Below are 15,377 nucleotides of genomic sequence, written 5' to 3'. Positions count from 1 at the left end.
AAAAAAGTCGATTTAGTATTTTTTTTTATGGTGTTCAGAAGATCAGTCAATAAATTGACCAAATGCATATAGATTTAGGTTAGATAAAACAAAGTTTTATTGAAAAAAAAAGTTTAACTGTTTAGGTGGTTTTAGAGATTAAGCAAATTGAACTTGATAATTTTCAAATAAAGAAAAGTATTTTTTAATATTTGCACTCAGCAGTCAAAATTGACTGAATTTATTTATTCATAAAAAAAAGTCAGCAAAAATAAGGTTAAAAAATCTGGATTTTTGTTTACAAAAGACTTTTATTGTTACTGAAAGCTTGCCTAATTTAGTGAAGGTTAACAAAACACATTCATAACTAGTGTGTAAACTCTGATGGTCACTTTGGGGTTACAAGGTCAATATAATCCACCAATTCCATAGTGGCAGAGTTTATTATAGTTCACTGATAAATTACATGCATAGGTGATATGGTCAGGGAAAATATGAGGAACTTTCATATGTCCAAGGTGTGGAAACCATGGATGTAGCATGTCTCCTTATAGGATTCTGTGTTGGGTGAGGATAATGGATACTGGATGTTTTATTTTGCTGTAAATAAGTAAATAAAATAAAAAACTCAACAGATTTACCATCAAGCAAACACAAATCAATGGCTCTGCAGATTACATAGTCATCATCTTTCAAACTTGTACTTCAATTTCTGATTTTCCTTTATTTATCAAACATCTCTCATTGATCCCTTGAGGTGGATTCATGTATGTAGTGAGGGGACCTCCAAGGGAGGGTTCTGTATATCTTTAGTTTACCTCTTCTGGGACTCATCCAAGTATTTGCTGTGCATGGCATCCTGTGCAGAGGAGAAGAGGATCCTGGTGGCTGAGGGATGTCATTGATGGGTTAATTTATGTCAGTGGTACTTTAATACGTCACTTTGACCTTAAATTTCTGTATACAGGTGACCTTGGCCTTTGGGTGGCTTATCCAGGGTCATTTGACTGGTTCTGTTAAACTAGTCAAATTAAGTACCAATGTTAGATGTTCTCAATGGGTGTTGAGGACATTGTGTCTTATGCTGATGTTTGGATACAGTGCTTTACTTTAGCATTTTAGTGAATCCTCTTGTAGGATTTCATCATAGGTGGGTACTGAAATTCCTCTATTTTGTATGGATCCTGCAGCCAGTGACCCGAACATGAAAAAAAACAAACTTGCCAATAGGAAAGTGACCTTGTTTAGAGGACTGAAAAGCAGTCACCACACCAATTTGCACCGGTATTTTGCTTTTCATTCTTTATCTGACAAATATTTATGGCAGATGGCTTCCTGTTTTATTCAGTAGGGATTAGAGAGGCTTGCTAGCTCTCTGAAGTCAGTGAAGAAGCTATGCTCGGAGTTAATTCTGGTGGAAACATCTGTATCAAAACACAGTGAACTCCTCCTAAAATCAAAAACCATTGAGCATGCATTTGTTAAGGTTACTCCCTTTGCCATTTTGTATTCCTCATGAAAAGCTATCATTGAGAAGGATTTAATAACCATTTCAGAGTCGGAGATTCTGGCTGGTTTATCCAACTAAGGAGTGTCTGCTGTGTGATGTACATCCACTTATAAAATGGAATTGTGCTTCCTATCAATGTTCTTGTGCTGTTGTTTACATTGCCACACACTCCTTCCACTGTCAAGGTAGATTATCTGAACTATAAAGTGCAGTCTTATATTCTTAATCCTCTCAGAGATTTTCAAGTATCAATGGTTTGGACATTATAAGGCATCTTATTATGGTTGTTTGACATATGCTTGTTGTGGTGACAATAACTGTGATGTCTATGAGTGTCAATTGGATCCTCACTGCATCAATTGTGGTGATTTCCACCCCTTAATACTTTTTATCTTAAGTGAGTGAAGGAAAAATAGGTACAATGCTTGTGGACTGTAAATAGCATTGCTTTTCAAAAGAATTAAAGGTTGTTGTCTCCTCTTCCATCTTGGATGTATGCTGCTGCATTACACTTCGCTGCTACAGTGGGAGTGCAGATCTTTCCATGCTTCCATCAGATTCTTTTACCCTACATAGATGCATGAATTGATATGTCATGTCTATATCTGTTTCTGTCCCACTGTTGTAACCAGTGAATGCTTGTATCAATCTCTGCAGACTCTATACTTAGTAATGATCGGGCAGGTTCCATACAGGTCAACAGACATCTTTTTTTTTCAAAAGAAAAACATTGTAGTTGCAAACAGAGGTGTTCTCTACTGAAATAAAAATGACCACTATGATAAATTAAAACTGTGTGTGTCTCTTTACAGAAAACATTCCTGATATCTGCTAATACTGTAATCTTTTGGCAGTTTTCCTTATATTGAAATGACTTTTTGTATGATGGATGAGTTCATGGAGGCATGACACTGCTAGTTGACCAGTATGTTCCTGCCTTGTCTGTAACACTCATTACACCCTTGGAGACTATAGCCATCCATAATTCCATGGATCATACCATCACTGTTTGTTCCCTTTATTTGTCAAGAAAAACTTGTGATTGATCAGAAGTTTGTGCTCTCATACAATAGTTGCCATCTCCCTTTTTTATTTTAGGAGACTTTAATGGATACAGTCCCCTTTGGGGTGGTACTTATATTGTTGAGAGCTTATACTGTCAGATCACAACATTTCTCTCTTCAATACTGGTTCTTTTACTTATTTTCATGCACCTAGTCAGTCTTTTGTTGCTACTGATCTATCTGTCTATTTCCCTTTGCTTTTTATCATTTTTCTTGGAAGGTTGACAAGGAACCCCAGGACAGTTATAATTTTTCTCATCATTTTGAAGGAGATTAACCATAGTCAATACCATCGAACGTGAATGCCATGGTAGAAACTGGAGCAGGCTGACTGGCTCTCATTCAGAACTCTCTCAGAACTTCATCTTGATCTTGTTAGTCTTTTACCTATTAATGATAGCAAAAAATCAGTAACTGATTGTATAATTCAAGCAGCTGTTCACTCTGTCTCCTAAACATCGACATGATTGACATGGTATCATCGTCCATGGGGATCTCTTGCCTGCCTGCAGGCATGGAAAGGCTCAAAAGGGGGAAAATGGGCCTGGGATCTTTTTCAGGTATCCCAATCTTTACAGTGGCATTAATTTCCAACAGGCCTGTGCCCAGGTCAAATGTCAAAGTAAAAAAGGAATCTTGGATTAAGATCACAACCATCATCTCCTCTATATGTGTAAAAACACTTTGTATGGGTAGAGAAAACTATGTAGAGGAGTGAACAATGTTTCAACCTTCTTTGGTCATCATCAGGTTCACAAAGAAAGAAAGAGGTAACTGACCAATAGCTGACCACATGTTTGAAAAGGGTTGTGTAATTGAGTGTAGGAATGTAGAGGGCATGCTTAGATGTTGGATATATTTATTACTATAGATATAAAGGTGTTCCTTTGTATTGGTTTATTTTGGGCTTGACTTGTTGTTTTAGTAAGGCTTCTTTAATTTTGCATTTGTTTATGTTTGTTTCTTTATATAGTATTTGGGTGTTTTCTATGGTTATGTTGTGTTTATTTGGTTTGCAGTGTTTGAAAACGTATGAAGGTAACTTTTTGTGTTCTTTGAATCTGGTTTCCATTTTTCTACTTGTTTCTCCAATATAGAAGTCATGGCAGTTATGACATTGTATTTTATAAATAATGTTGGTGTGGTGTTTGTCAGTGTAGTTTTTACATAATATAGACCTCAGTTTTGTGCCTGGTTTTTGAATAAATTTGGTATTAACTGGAATGTCATATTTTGTTACTAGTTTTTGCCAAATGTTGGTTATTTTTCTGCTGATGTCAGGAATATATGGTATGCAGCAGTATATGGTTTCGTGATTTTTTGATTTGTGAGATATATTTACTTCTGTTAGTTGACTTTGCTTTCTGTCTAGGTGTGTACGTATAATGTTTTCTACGTTTTAGGAAGGAAACTTATTGATGTTGATGAAGTATTGTTTTATTTTGTCTAATTCATCATTAATTTTATCTGGTGAGCATAGTTTTATGGCTGTGTTTATTTGGTTTCTTAGTATGTTGAGGTTTTGTTTTGTTTCATGTGCTAAGTCCCAAGGAATGTATAGTCCAGTATGGGTGATTTTTTGGTGGATTTCCGTTTTAAATTGTGTATTGGTTCTTGTAATTTTGAGGTTAAGAAATGATATTTGATTGCTTTCTTCCTGGTCACATGTGAAGTTCATGTTCGAATGTATAGAGTTAATGTGATTGAAAAAATTAAGTGTGTGTTCTGTAGATGTGAATCCCACAATCATGTCACCTACATATCTGTACCAGTATAGGATGTAATGCTGTATTAATTGCTTGTGTTTCAACTTGTGTCATAAAAATATTGACTAGAACTGGTGATACTGGGTTGCCTATGCTTAGGCCATTTTTTTGTATATAATTGTGGTTGTTGAACGTGAAGTTTGTCTTCATCGTGGTGAATTCTATGAGGGTTGCAATTGGTTGGTGGGAATGTCTGTTGATAGGTTAGGGTCTCAGATTTAGAGTTCTAAGGCTACCTTGCAGGCTTCAGCGGTTGGAACTTCTGTAAAGAGGGATATAACATTGAAACTGGCCATTAAGACTTTATGATTAAGTTGATTAAGATTAGACTTGAAATTAAAAGTCTTTGAATGAGCTGCCTGATGTTACATATTTGGAGAATGCCCTTGCTATGTATTTGCCAAGATTTTAATTAAACAATTCATGTGTGGACATTATTGGTCGTAGTGGACAATCGGGTTTATAAGGTTTGGGGATGCCGTGTATTTGTGGTGTGTGCGAGATTAGGTAGGAATAAAGTGTTTTTGAAATTGTATTCTAAGTAGAGTCTTGCAAACCTTCTCTTCACCTCTGCTATTTGAAACATTTTTTACAGTATGATACCAAGCTTCAGTGCTTACCACAGTATACAATTCTTCATCCATGGTGGGCTGTGTTCTTTCACAATAGACAGTCTACCATTCCTCCTATTGGTCTTTGTATCCAAGTGCAGTTGAATGAATTAGGTCTGTCACTGGACAACATTACTTAGTTCAATGATCAGCCCATCACATCATGGTTCATTACCATCCCCACTTTTTTGTTGAGTCATTTGAGGAAGGCAAACACTCCTGATTAGAAGTACAGTCTTCTGTTTGCCAAACATCTTTTGTACCATTATTCTATTCCAGTTTTTACAGATGATTTAAAATCAGGTGACTCTGTCATTGTTTGTTGTAACTTTATGGTTGCTCATAGGATCCCTCTACAGTATCTTTGTTTGCTGCCAAAATGTATGCTATTTCTCGTGCCTTGGATCATGTGGAAGTTAAGCAGTAAACTAAAATTACTATTTATATAGATTCTCTTAGCTCTCTACTGGCCCTGAAACCACTTAATATCAGTTCTAACCCTGTTCTCTTACACACTCTGAAACAACTGGCTCAGTTGTTTTTTGTCATCCATTTCTATCCAGTTTCTTTGGCTACTGGGCCATGTCAGGATTTTAGAGAAGGCATGCTGATACCACAGCTAAGTTTGTTCTGGTGCTGTCACAGTCATGCTTTCTATTTCTATTTACATTTTTACCTAGTTTCTGGAAATTGTTTTTAATTTTGTCTTTTTAGTTTTTATAGTTTTGTTTTATTTTTACACTGGTTGTTTGGTGCACACAGCTGCACTGTTTTACACCAGTAAACCCTAAATCCCAATCAACTATCTCTTAGTGAGGCATCTCCCTTATTCATTGAAAAAAAGTTAAGGAACTTGCCATTTCTACAAAATCAGTCAATGAAACTGATATCATGACTACAAAACTGTGAACTCTTACAAACAAAAACTGTTGATAATATACTGCACAACATACTTTGGATTCCTCAAGAGAAGTTTTCATTGAAAGGTAGATTCTTCACATCTTAGAATTGAAGTTCTTACCAAACTCTGAAGACAGGAAGTGTCAGTTGTTATAAAAACTTTCACTTGAGAAAACAGAATACTTGAACCAACTAAGGTTCTCACCTTTGCTTTATTCCACCCACCTCCCAATTTCAAGACATTATTTCCTCTGCAGAGTTCTGGCTTATATTCCCAACTTATCCTTTGTTTTCATTGTCAGCAGTTTAGGCATTCTAAAACATCCTGCAACTCTATTCTGTGTCCTCTTACACTGTCAAAGACCATAAAATGTCAGATTAAATACTTTATTAACTGCTCTTGTTCCACCCCTCTTTTGCTATACTGTGTTCCAAATGGATTAAGACTTTCAGTAATATCTTGTATCCTGAGGCAAGTTAGATGATGGTATTTCTTCCAAAGCATTTATGCTACTATTCTCTGTTCCACTACTATGATGACAGTCTGAACTTTTACTTTGTTCTATCTTAGTCTTTATCCAGCAGTTTGAGTGTTTTACTGCCCTATGTGCACAAATAGGTGAAGAAATCCACATAAATGCACTCATCTGAGCAAGTGTGATCATTTCCTTGAGTCTCATTGTGCATTCAGTTTTAATCTTGCTCATTGAAATATTATCAGTCAGATGAGGACCAGCTCCTTCATTTTCAGGCAGGATCACTGGTAGTAGTTAGAACTGTCATAAAGATGAAATAATTGATTGGAAATCCAAGCAAAGAGTTCTCTATCTAGATCTTCTCCATCATTTAAGTGAAAATGGCATTACTAGTATAATGGAACAGTGGAGAATTTTGCTTTAATTAGATGGCATCAATGTCTTGATTGTTTCTTACCATTTTAAGTGTATTTTCTTACAAAAAATGTTTCTGAAAACTACCAATATGTCACTTTTTGGCAGTTTTCATTAAACAGAAAAGACAAGTTGTTATCCATGTCTGTTGATTGTATTGTCACATATATCTCTTTACCTGTTTTCAAGGAGGAAACCAATTAAGAAAACTTTTATCTTATTGAGTAGTTACCTCCCCTTCTCATCCTGAGAGGTTTAACTGACAAATCTACTATTGGGAGGTTAACATATTATGTGAGGGATCAATCTGTGGCATGCGTAACATCAGATCACAACCTTTCTCTTCAATATTAGGCTTGGCATGACCTAATGGTTAGAGCATTTGACTCACAATCTGCAGACCGTGGGTTCAAATCTTATCCCAGAAAATACTTGTCCTTTCAGCATTATGAGTATTATAAAGTAGTGGTTAATTCCAGTGCTTTTTAGTAAACAAGTAGCCCAAATGTTGGCTGTAGGTGGTGTTGGCTAACTGCCTTTCCTCTAATCCATCACCTCAAATTTAGGGATGGCTAGCACAAAAAACCCTCATGCAGTTTTTTGCAAAATTCATTAAACGAACTCTTCATTATTTGGGAATGTACCTGTATTTCTACTTCCTGAGCTGTACATTTATGGTCATTGATTTGTCCATTTCTTCTCTTTCTCATAAGAAAGTAGAAGCTAAATTATTTAAAAAAAGGGCTTATCAGAAAGTAATTGGAAATTTGATTAAAAGTAAAGAACAAAGTGTCATACTTTGAACAGTAGAAATTTATTCCAAACAGAATTATGCATAGAGTGGCATATGTAAAAAAGAATAAGCTTTGCTGTAAAACTCTTGAAATCACATAGTCAGTGTTTGATGTTGTATAAGACATGATTGTCCAGCTGTGTAAGTTAACTTCAAATATGAACCTTGCATGTTATTAAAAACTTCAGTAAAGTAATTTTACAAATATTACTCTAGTTGAATTTTATACAAGAACTTTATTAATTTTCCAAACTTTTATTATTTAAAAAGGTCATCAGAGAGATATCATCAAGGAAGAGGCAGATCATGGTTTCCAAGTGAAAAAAGGAATCAATGATAAAGATAGAAGTATTTTTCATAAGCTATGAACAATGCACAAATGAGAGCAAATTAAACAATACTAACTTATCACTTATGAAATAATGAGGTTCACTTGTTTTTAAAGAAGGGCAGATATATAAAATTACATTATTCAGTGACCTGGACCATGTAAAGGTGTTTCTGATTAACAGGTGAAATACTGATTACTTTTATTTGAGGTACGGGTTTATTACATGTATCTAAATATCTACCACTGTACTATGTAAGTGTAAAGACCAACACATTTAAAATAAGTTTGTTTGTTTATTATTAAGTACAAAGCTATACAGTATAAACCATCAGACTTGCAGCTGAGTCAGTAAGAGACATTTAAAATACAGCTGCAAAGAAAAACTTTACTATGAAAAAAGAACATCTTTTAATATATGTATATCAACAAAGATAAATGTAGTGAATGTTAGTAAATAATGTGACATTATAATCACCTTTAAAATATGAGTTTACCTTACACTTTGTCAAGAGGTCAAAATTTCAGTTAAAAATTATAAACAAACAAACAAAAAACACTTTAGTTCAGAGCAAGTGAGTATTCAAAAGTATTGTACATTATAGATTTATGAAGCTTGTGTATTAATAAAGATTTGTTGAAAAGATGTTATTCACTTTTGAAGTGGAGAGAGAAAATGCATATTTTCAAAATATTATTCTTTATATGTTTAGCTTGTATAGTCAACAAAGTGAATGAACAAATACTGAATTACTGTTCTTCTGGTCTATTTATTTCTATTTTTTTTTTAATGTTTCATTTTGGAAACTGTGTACCATGTGAGATTTTTATGAAATTGAAGATATGTAAAATATGTGTGTAATATGATTCCTCTGTATTGTATAAAAATACAACAAGCTTTTAATGTTGATATACAAGTAAATTACAAAATAAACATTGAAAATTAAACATCAGTTTTATAAAATATTGAAATTCATACTTGTGTACCTACAGATTCATCCAAGTGAATAGTTCTATAACTTTAAACATGTAGATATTCTTTTAAAATGTTAAATTTTGTTTTGGAAACTCAGTAGTGCTTTTATAATTGTATTTCTTCAAAGTTTTAACACATTTGCTTTCAAGTATTACTTAATTTAATTCTTTTTTAAGGCTGTGAAAACGTGTTGTCAGTTAATGTATAATAGAATTTTTCTAACATTACGTATTTTGTACAGAAAATGTTTGTAAATTTATATTTTTCTTATGGCATTGTTTGTGCAGCTTAAAAATCTTAAATTTACTACTCCATATGAATAGTGTATATTTAAAACAAAACTAGAATGGGCTTTTAAAATTGAATTCTATATTAAAAAAATCATTATTGTGGTGTCCAAGTAATTTACAATTCAAAGAAGGCATCAATAATTGATTTTTAGTTTTTCTGTTTAATTAGACATACTTTTCTAAAAGTTGCAGAAACATTTAATGTTATCTAAACACATTATCTCCCTTGTATTGGATTTTACATTGAATATTTTAAAATTATCAAATTTTGGTTTTTGATACAAATACTTTTTTAAGTTATAGTTTTAATGCTCTAAACCCATAATGTTTTGCATGTTCTGCCAGAATTATTTTTATCATGTCCTCATGATTATTGCCTACTTTATAAAATTTCTGGTCTATTTATAAAAGATGGATAAGAATATGGTTTGAATTAGTTTTCCTGAAAAGACAAATGTTAGCAGACTCCACCATCTGATAGGTAAATTGGAATTTTTGGTTGGATGCTGAAAGCATCCACTTATGGTTGAAGGAGTTAATATCTTTAAGTAATTAAGAGCTCTGTTAATACCATTGTTTGTTGTTTTGGTGAGTTGAGAGTTTGACAATGATAGTTTAATGTAAAAAGAAATTTTAGTACATTAAGACATACATTCTGGTGTTTTAACTAGTCTTTTAGGTGACTGGCAATTATGTTCTTACAAGTTCTGCAAAAGCTTTTATTATACATGTGTAATCTTCAAACATTTATCATAAAGTCTCCATAAGACTAGTGTCTGTAATTACTTGGCTATTGTCAAAAGTTGTGTCAATTTATGATTTATTAAATGGCTGTCAAAAAAAAAACGTATATATATTAACAAACTTGTGCCAGTATCTGTTAACAGCCTTTTAACTTTTAGTAGTAGTTTTTTTAGTAGTTGAAGATGTATCATAAAAACATTCACATCATTAATAACCATGTACTTTTGTTAACTAAAAAAATGAACAATTTTTACAGATCTAATGCAGAAATTGATGACAAGAAATGAAGATTTCAGTTGGTGACAAAATGAATTTTATGAGTTATATATAGGATATATCTAGCTTTATCAAATAAACTTTGACATAACTTACCAGGCATATTTGGTTTGATTGATTGATTGATTTAGTGTTTTATGGCACAAAGCAGCGAGGCTATCTGCGCCAGACATTCGGTAAAAATGTAAAAAAAAAAAAAATAAAATAAATAAATGTAGTAATAGACATAAATGGAACTGAAGGTAAAACAAAAAAGTATAAAACCAATGTTGACACCTAGTCTACAATGTTAAGATAAAAGGTAGAGTATAAGAAGTTGTAAGGTATTTACTCTAGCAAAAAGGTAATGATCATAACCCGCCAGGAAGATTAACAGGTAAGTTCAAGAACCACCGTCAATCACCTGAAGTTGGCCTTTCCAGTCCTGGTTCTGGGTTATGTGTCATAGCAGCTATTATCAAAATGTAAAAGAAAGTAAAAGTTTTAAAAGACACTCCATAAAATCGTAATAATGAGTAGCCAAATGTCCAGTAAAAGGATAAAGTCAAGTAAATGGAGTAAAATTTGTAGAAGTAATTGAAGATAGAAGCAAAACGGCAATTAAGACAGAAAATGGCGTAAAAACCAATGTTGACATCCAGTCAACAAGGTTGTAAAGAACTACCTGTAGCAGAATGGTAATGATCGTAACCCGCCAGGAAGACTAACAGGTAAGTATAAAAACCACCGTCAGTCACCTGAAGTTGGTCTTTCCAGTCCTGGTTCGGGTTATGAGTCAATATGGCCAGTACTAAAAGTTAATTAGTAAAAGTGTGAAATGATATGCAGTAAAAGTATAATAACAACTTCGCCAGGATGACTAACGAGTAGTTCAAACGGATAGTTCAAACAGGAGCGTTAGTCACCTGAAGTTGGCCTTCCAGTCCTGGTGTCGAGTTATTTAATGTTCTGGCCATTGTCCAATGTCAAATTGAAGGAGAAAGATTAAAACTGTAAAAAAGGAACCACAATTAAAAAGGTGTAATGAATAAACATGCAACACTTAAATGAGATTAAAAAGGTTAATGGCCATTAAAAAATTAAAAACATTATCAAGGTGGACAGAGTCACCATCACCAATAACTCTGTCCAATGTTACAGATTGACCCTGGGAAAAATATGTTTAAAATATTGCCGTCGTTGAGAATTGTAACGATGGCAAGAAAGTAAAATGTGGCTGATAGTGATTTGAGTGTTACACAAATTACACATTGGTGCATCAGTTCCAGATAAAAGAAAATGATGAGTTAAAAACTGTGACCAATGCGTAGCCTAGTGAGAACAACTTCCTCCTTCCGAACTTTACGGAAGCTAGATGGCCAAAGTCAATTTTGGGTTTGATTTGAAAAGTTTGTTGTCACGTTGCTCACCCAAGTGGACTGCCAGCTGGCACGGAGCCGACCCTTGAAGATAACACCATAGTCCATATGCGGAATAGGCATAGAGTGATGGTGCTGAAGCAGACATATTTAGCTGCCATGTCTGCAAGCTCGTTCCCGCGAATACCAACATGGCCTGGTATCCAGAAAACTGGATTGAAGTAGCTGCTAATGAGAAACGGGCCAGTCGGTTACGAATATCAGCGAGAATAGGATGTGAGCCAGCGTGTAGCGATTCCAAGGCAAGTATAGAACTAAGCGAATCAGTATAAATAGTGCAGTTGGAGTACTGCTCAGCTGCAATATGATCCAGGGCAAGAGATATGGCATACAGTTCAGCAGTGAACACAGAAGCTGTAGAAGGGATTCTGCGTGCAACTACTGATCCATAGCAAACCATAGCAGAGCCCACTGAATTACCTGATTTGGAACCATCTGTATAAATAGGAACTGAATGATTGTTTGAAAGATATTCATTGAATAAAAGACGGTACTTCCAATCTGGAGTATCTGCCTTTTTTAGGTGACTGAAAGAAAGGTCACATTTGGGGGCTGTAATAAGCCATGGTGGGATGGGCCGACCTGTGGAACATGCAATGTTATCCAGGACAGACCCAATTCATCCAATTGCTTCGGATGCGAAGGCCAAACGGAGCAATGACAGATCGTCTGTTCTGAAAAGTACTGCCCACCGAGGAAGGAAAACACATTTCCAGGTGGGATGCTTTGGTAAGGAATGAAGTTTCAAGTATATTGTAAAGATAGTTGCAAACGGCGAAGGTGTAGAGAAGGTTCATGAGATTCAATGTATATACTTTGAACTGGAGAGGTACGGAAAGCCCCAGTGCAGAGTCGAAGTCCTTGGTGATGAACGGGGTCCAGCATCTTTAAGGCTGAGGGTCTGGCAGAGCCATAGACCATTGATCCATAATCGAGTTTCGATCTAATAAGAGCACGATATACCTTTAACATTGAACAGCGATCTGCCCCAACTGGTAGAAGAGAGAACACGGAGGATGTTCAGTGCTCTTGTGCATTTGACCGAAGCTGCTTTAAGTGTGGTATAAAGGTCAGTTTACGATCAAAGATAAGCCCCAAGAACTTGGTCTCGGGACAACTGGCAGCAAAACTCCACCGATATGAAGTTCAGGATCAGGGTGAATACCCGTCGACGGCAAAAGTGCATGCACACAGTTTTGAGAGAGAGAAATTAAAGCCGTTCGCCATAGTCCACTTCCATTACACAATTGAGGGCGGTTTGTAGTTGCCGCTCAATATATCTCATGTTTGACGACTGACATGAGATGTGAAAGTCATCGACATACAGCCCATTCGCAACAGTGAGAGGGAGTTGTTCAGTGATGGCATTTATCTTTATACTGAAGAGTGTAACACTCAATACACATCCTTGAGGGACTCCAAGTTCCTGTACAAAAGAACGGGAAAGTGTCGAACCCACACGAACCTGGAATCTCCTGTCCATTAAAAATTTTTAATAAACATGGGTAGATGGCCACGTAACCCATATGTATGGAGGTCTCAAAAACGCCATACCTCCATGTTGTGTCGTAAGCCTTCTCTATGTCAAAGAATATTGATACAAGATGTTGGCGGTTGAGAAAGGCTTCTCTGATAGATGTTTCAAGACGAATTAGGTGGTCTGTGGTGGAGTGCTGTCGACGGAACCCACACTGGGTGGGCGAGAGGAGGTTGTTTGATTCAAGGAACCAAACAAGACGAGCATTAACCATCCTTTCTAATGTCTTACAGAGACAGCTTGTCAAAGCAATTGGACGGTAGTTTGAAGGAATCTTGGGATCTTTCCTGGCTTAGAGAAAGGTAAAATAATAGCCTGGCCAAGCATCAGGAAAAACATTCTTCTGCCAGATCCGGTTGAAAACAATCAGAAGGACATTAAGAGAAGCAGGAGATAAATGGTGCAGCATGTCATAATGAATATCATCAGGTCCAACAGACGTACTGGCAGACCGATGAAGGGCCATTTTTAGTTCCACCAGGGTAAAAGGACGATTATAGTCAAAGAAACAGTTAGTTCGAAAGGAAAGAGGTGATCGCTCCGCCCGAGTCTTGATGGCCAGGAAGGTGGAGGAACAAGCAGAAGTGCTAGATACCCGCAAAAGCTTTCACCTAGAGTGTTAGCGATGTTCGAACATCAGTCACCTCCTGACCATCAGAGAGTAAGATCGAGAGGGGACAGAATTGTAGTGTCCATTAACCTTCGAATCCTGTCCCATATGATCTTGGAACTGGTGGTAGAAGATATACTGGTTGTGAACTTAATCCAAGATTCCTTCTGGCTGTGACGTCACCCACCTAGCATGTGCACGGCCCGTTGGAAAGCAACCCGGTTTGAAAGTGTGGGATATCTACGAAAGTATCCCAGGCCCGCTTTTGAGCCTTCCGTGCAAAGTGGCAAGCAGGATTCCACCACGGACGAGGATATCGTGGAAAGCGTGTCGAGGTTTTAGGAATACACTGAGCAGCTGCATGTGTAATACAGTCAGTTACCGCTGCTACACAGTAGTCTATTGATGGCTGATTTACGATGGCAGGATCAAGTCTCTGCGAGCAGTGAAAGTGGACCAGTCTGCCTAATCCAGCTTCCACCGGGCACGCGGGTAGGGTGGCATCGACCACGCCAGTCTCTCTTATAAGGATTGGAAAATGATCACTGCCTAGTGGATTACTGTCAACCCTCCATGAAAATGGGAAAATAATGAAGGGGAGCAAACTGAGAGATCAATAGCAGTAAAGGACTGACTAGGTGCATGAAAGTAAGTGGAAGAACCAGTATTGAAAAGAGAAAGATTGTGATCAGAGAGCATCCGCTCTACAGATCGGCCCCTCCCATCAATAATAGCACTTCCCCAGAGGGGATGATGTCCATTAAAATCCCTAGGATTAGAAACGGAGATGGCAATTGTTCAACGAGAGCATCCAGATCTAATTGATCATAAGTCTTTCCAGGGGACAGGTACAGAGAACAAACAGTGATGGTATGACCCAAGGAAATACGGATGGCTACAGCCTCCAAGGGTGTGTTGAGTGACAAAGACAGGGTGGGCACGTGTTGATCAACCAACAGTGCCACCCCTCCATGTACTCGACCATCACACAACCTGTCATTTCTGTACAGAGAAAACTGCCGAATGGAGACAGTATCAGCAGTTTTGAGAAATGTTTCTTGTAAAGAAAGACAAACAGGATGGTAGGAAGCAATCAGCGTTTTGATATCATCCAGATTAGAACGTAAACCTCGACAGTTCCATTGTATCAAGGTGGCCATTTTTAAGAACGGGTAGGTGAAGTGGCTGGAGAACTCTTCGGTTTACGACCACGTCTTTTTTCTTTACTGTCTTTAGTTGGAGGAGGTCTATCAACCTCCATGGATCCTGCTCTGTGTCGGGCGGGCAGGTTTTTGTTATTGGAAGGGGAATCTAGTGACTGAGGACGCGAACGAATAATTGTGTTGTCTCTTGTGGTGGGAGAAAAAGATGTATCAGAAGAAATGCCTGTATTTGAAACTGAAGGACGTGGATCTTGAGGTGTGTTGGAAGGTATGGGAGGGACAGAGATAGGTGTGGTAGTTGATTCATCAACCTTTTAACCACGGAGGTCAAAAGGCTTTTCATTTGTTTTGAAAACGATTCTTTTGGAGGCACAGAGAGATCTGTCTGCACTCCCACTGTAGTTGTGGAATGAAGTGCAGCAGCATATGTCCGAGATGGAGTTGTGGACAGCAATTTCCGAGCCTCAGGATAACTAATGTTATGTGTCGTTTTCAAACGCTGCACCTCTTTTTCCTCCAACC

General features: G+C 36.6%; 1 protein-coding gene across 3 annotated transcripts in view; it reads left to right on the top strand.

Annotated features, from left to right (window-relative positions):
• The window catches only part of LOC143252843 (extracellular sulfatase Sulf-1-like), a 104,264-nt gene extending 94,039 nt beyond the window's left edge, over positions 1-10,225 (top strand). For all 3 annotated transcript variants that reach the window (XM_076505607.1, XM_076505609.1, XM_076505608.1), the window contains exon 18: positions 7,784-10,225. In XM_076505607.1, the coding sequence (XP_076361722.1) occupies positions 7,784-7,850 (67 nt within the window). In that variant the 3' untranslated portion in view covers positions 7,851-10,225. The remainder of the gene's footprint in view (positions 1-7,783) is intronic.
• Positions 10,226-15,377: the final 5,152 nt, after the last annotated feature.

This window comes from Tachypleus tridentatus, chromosome 6, assembly GCF_004210375.1.
Source record: "Tachypleus tridentatus isolate NWPU-2018 chromosome 6, ASM421037v1, whole genome shotgun sequence".
NCBI lineage: Eukaryota > Metazoa > Arthropoda > Merostomata > Xiphosura > Limulidae > Tachypleus > Tachypleus tridentatus.
Note: the sequence above shows the minus strand (reverse complement) of the source record. Positions and strands in the feature narration are given on the sequence as shown.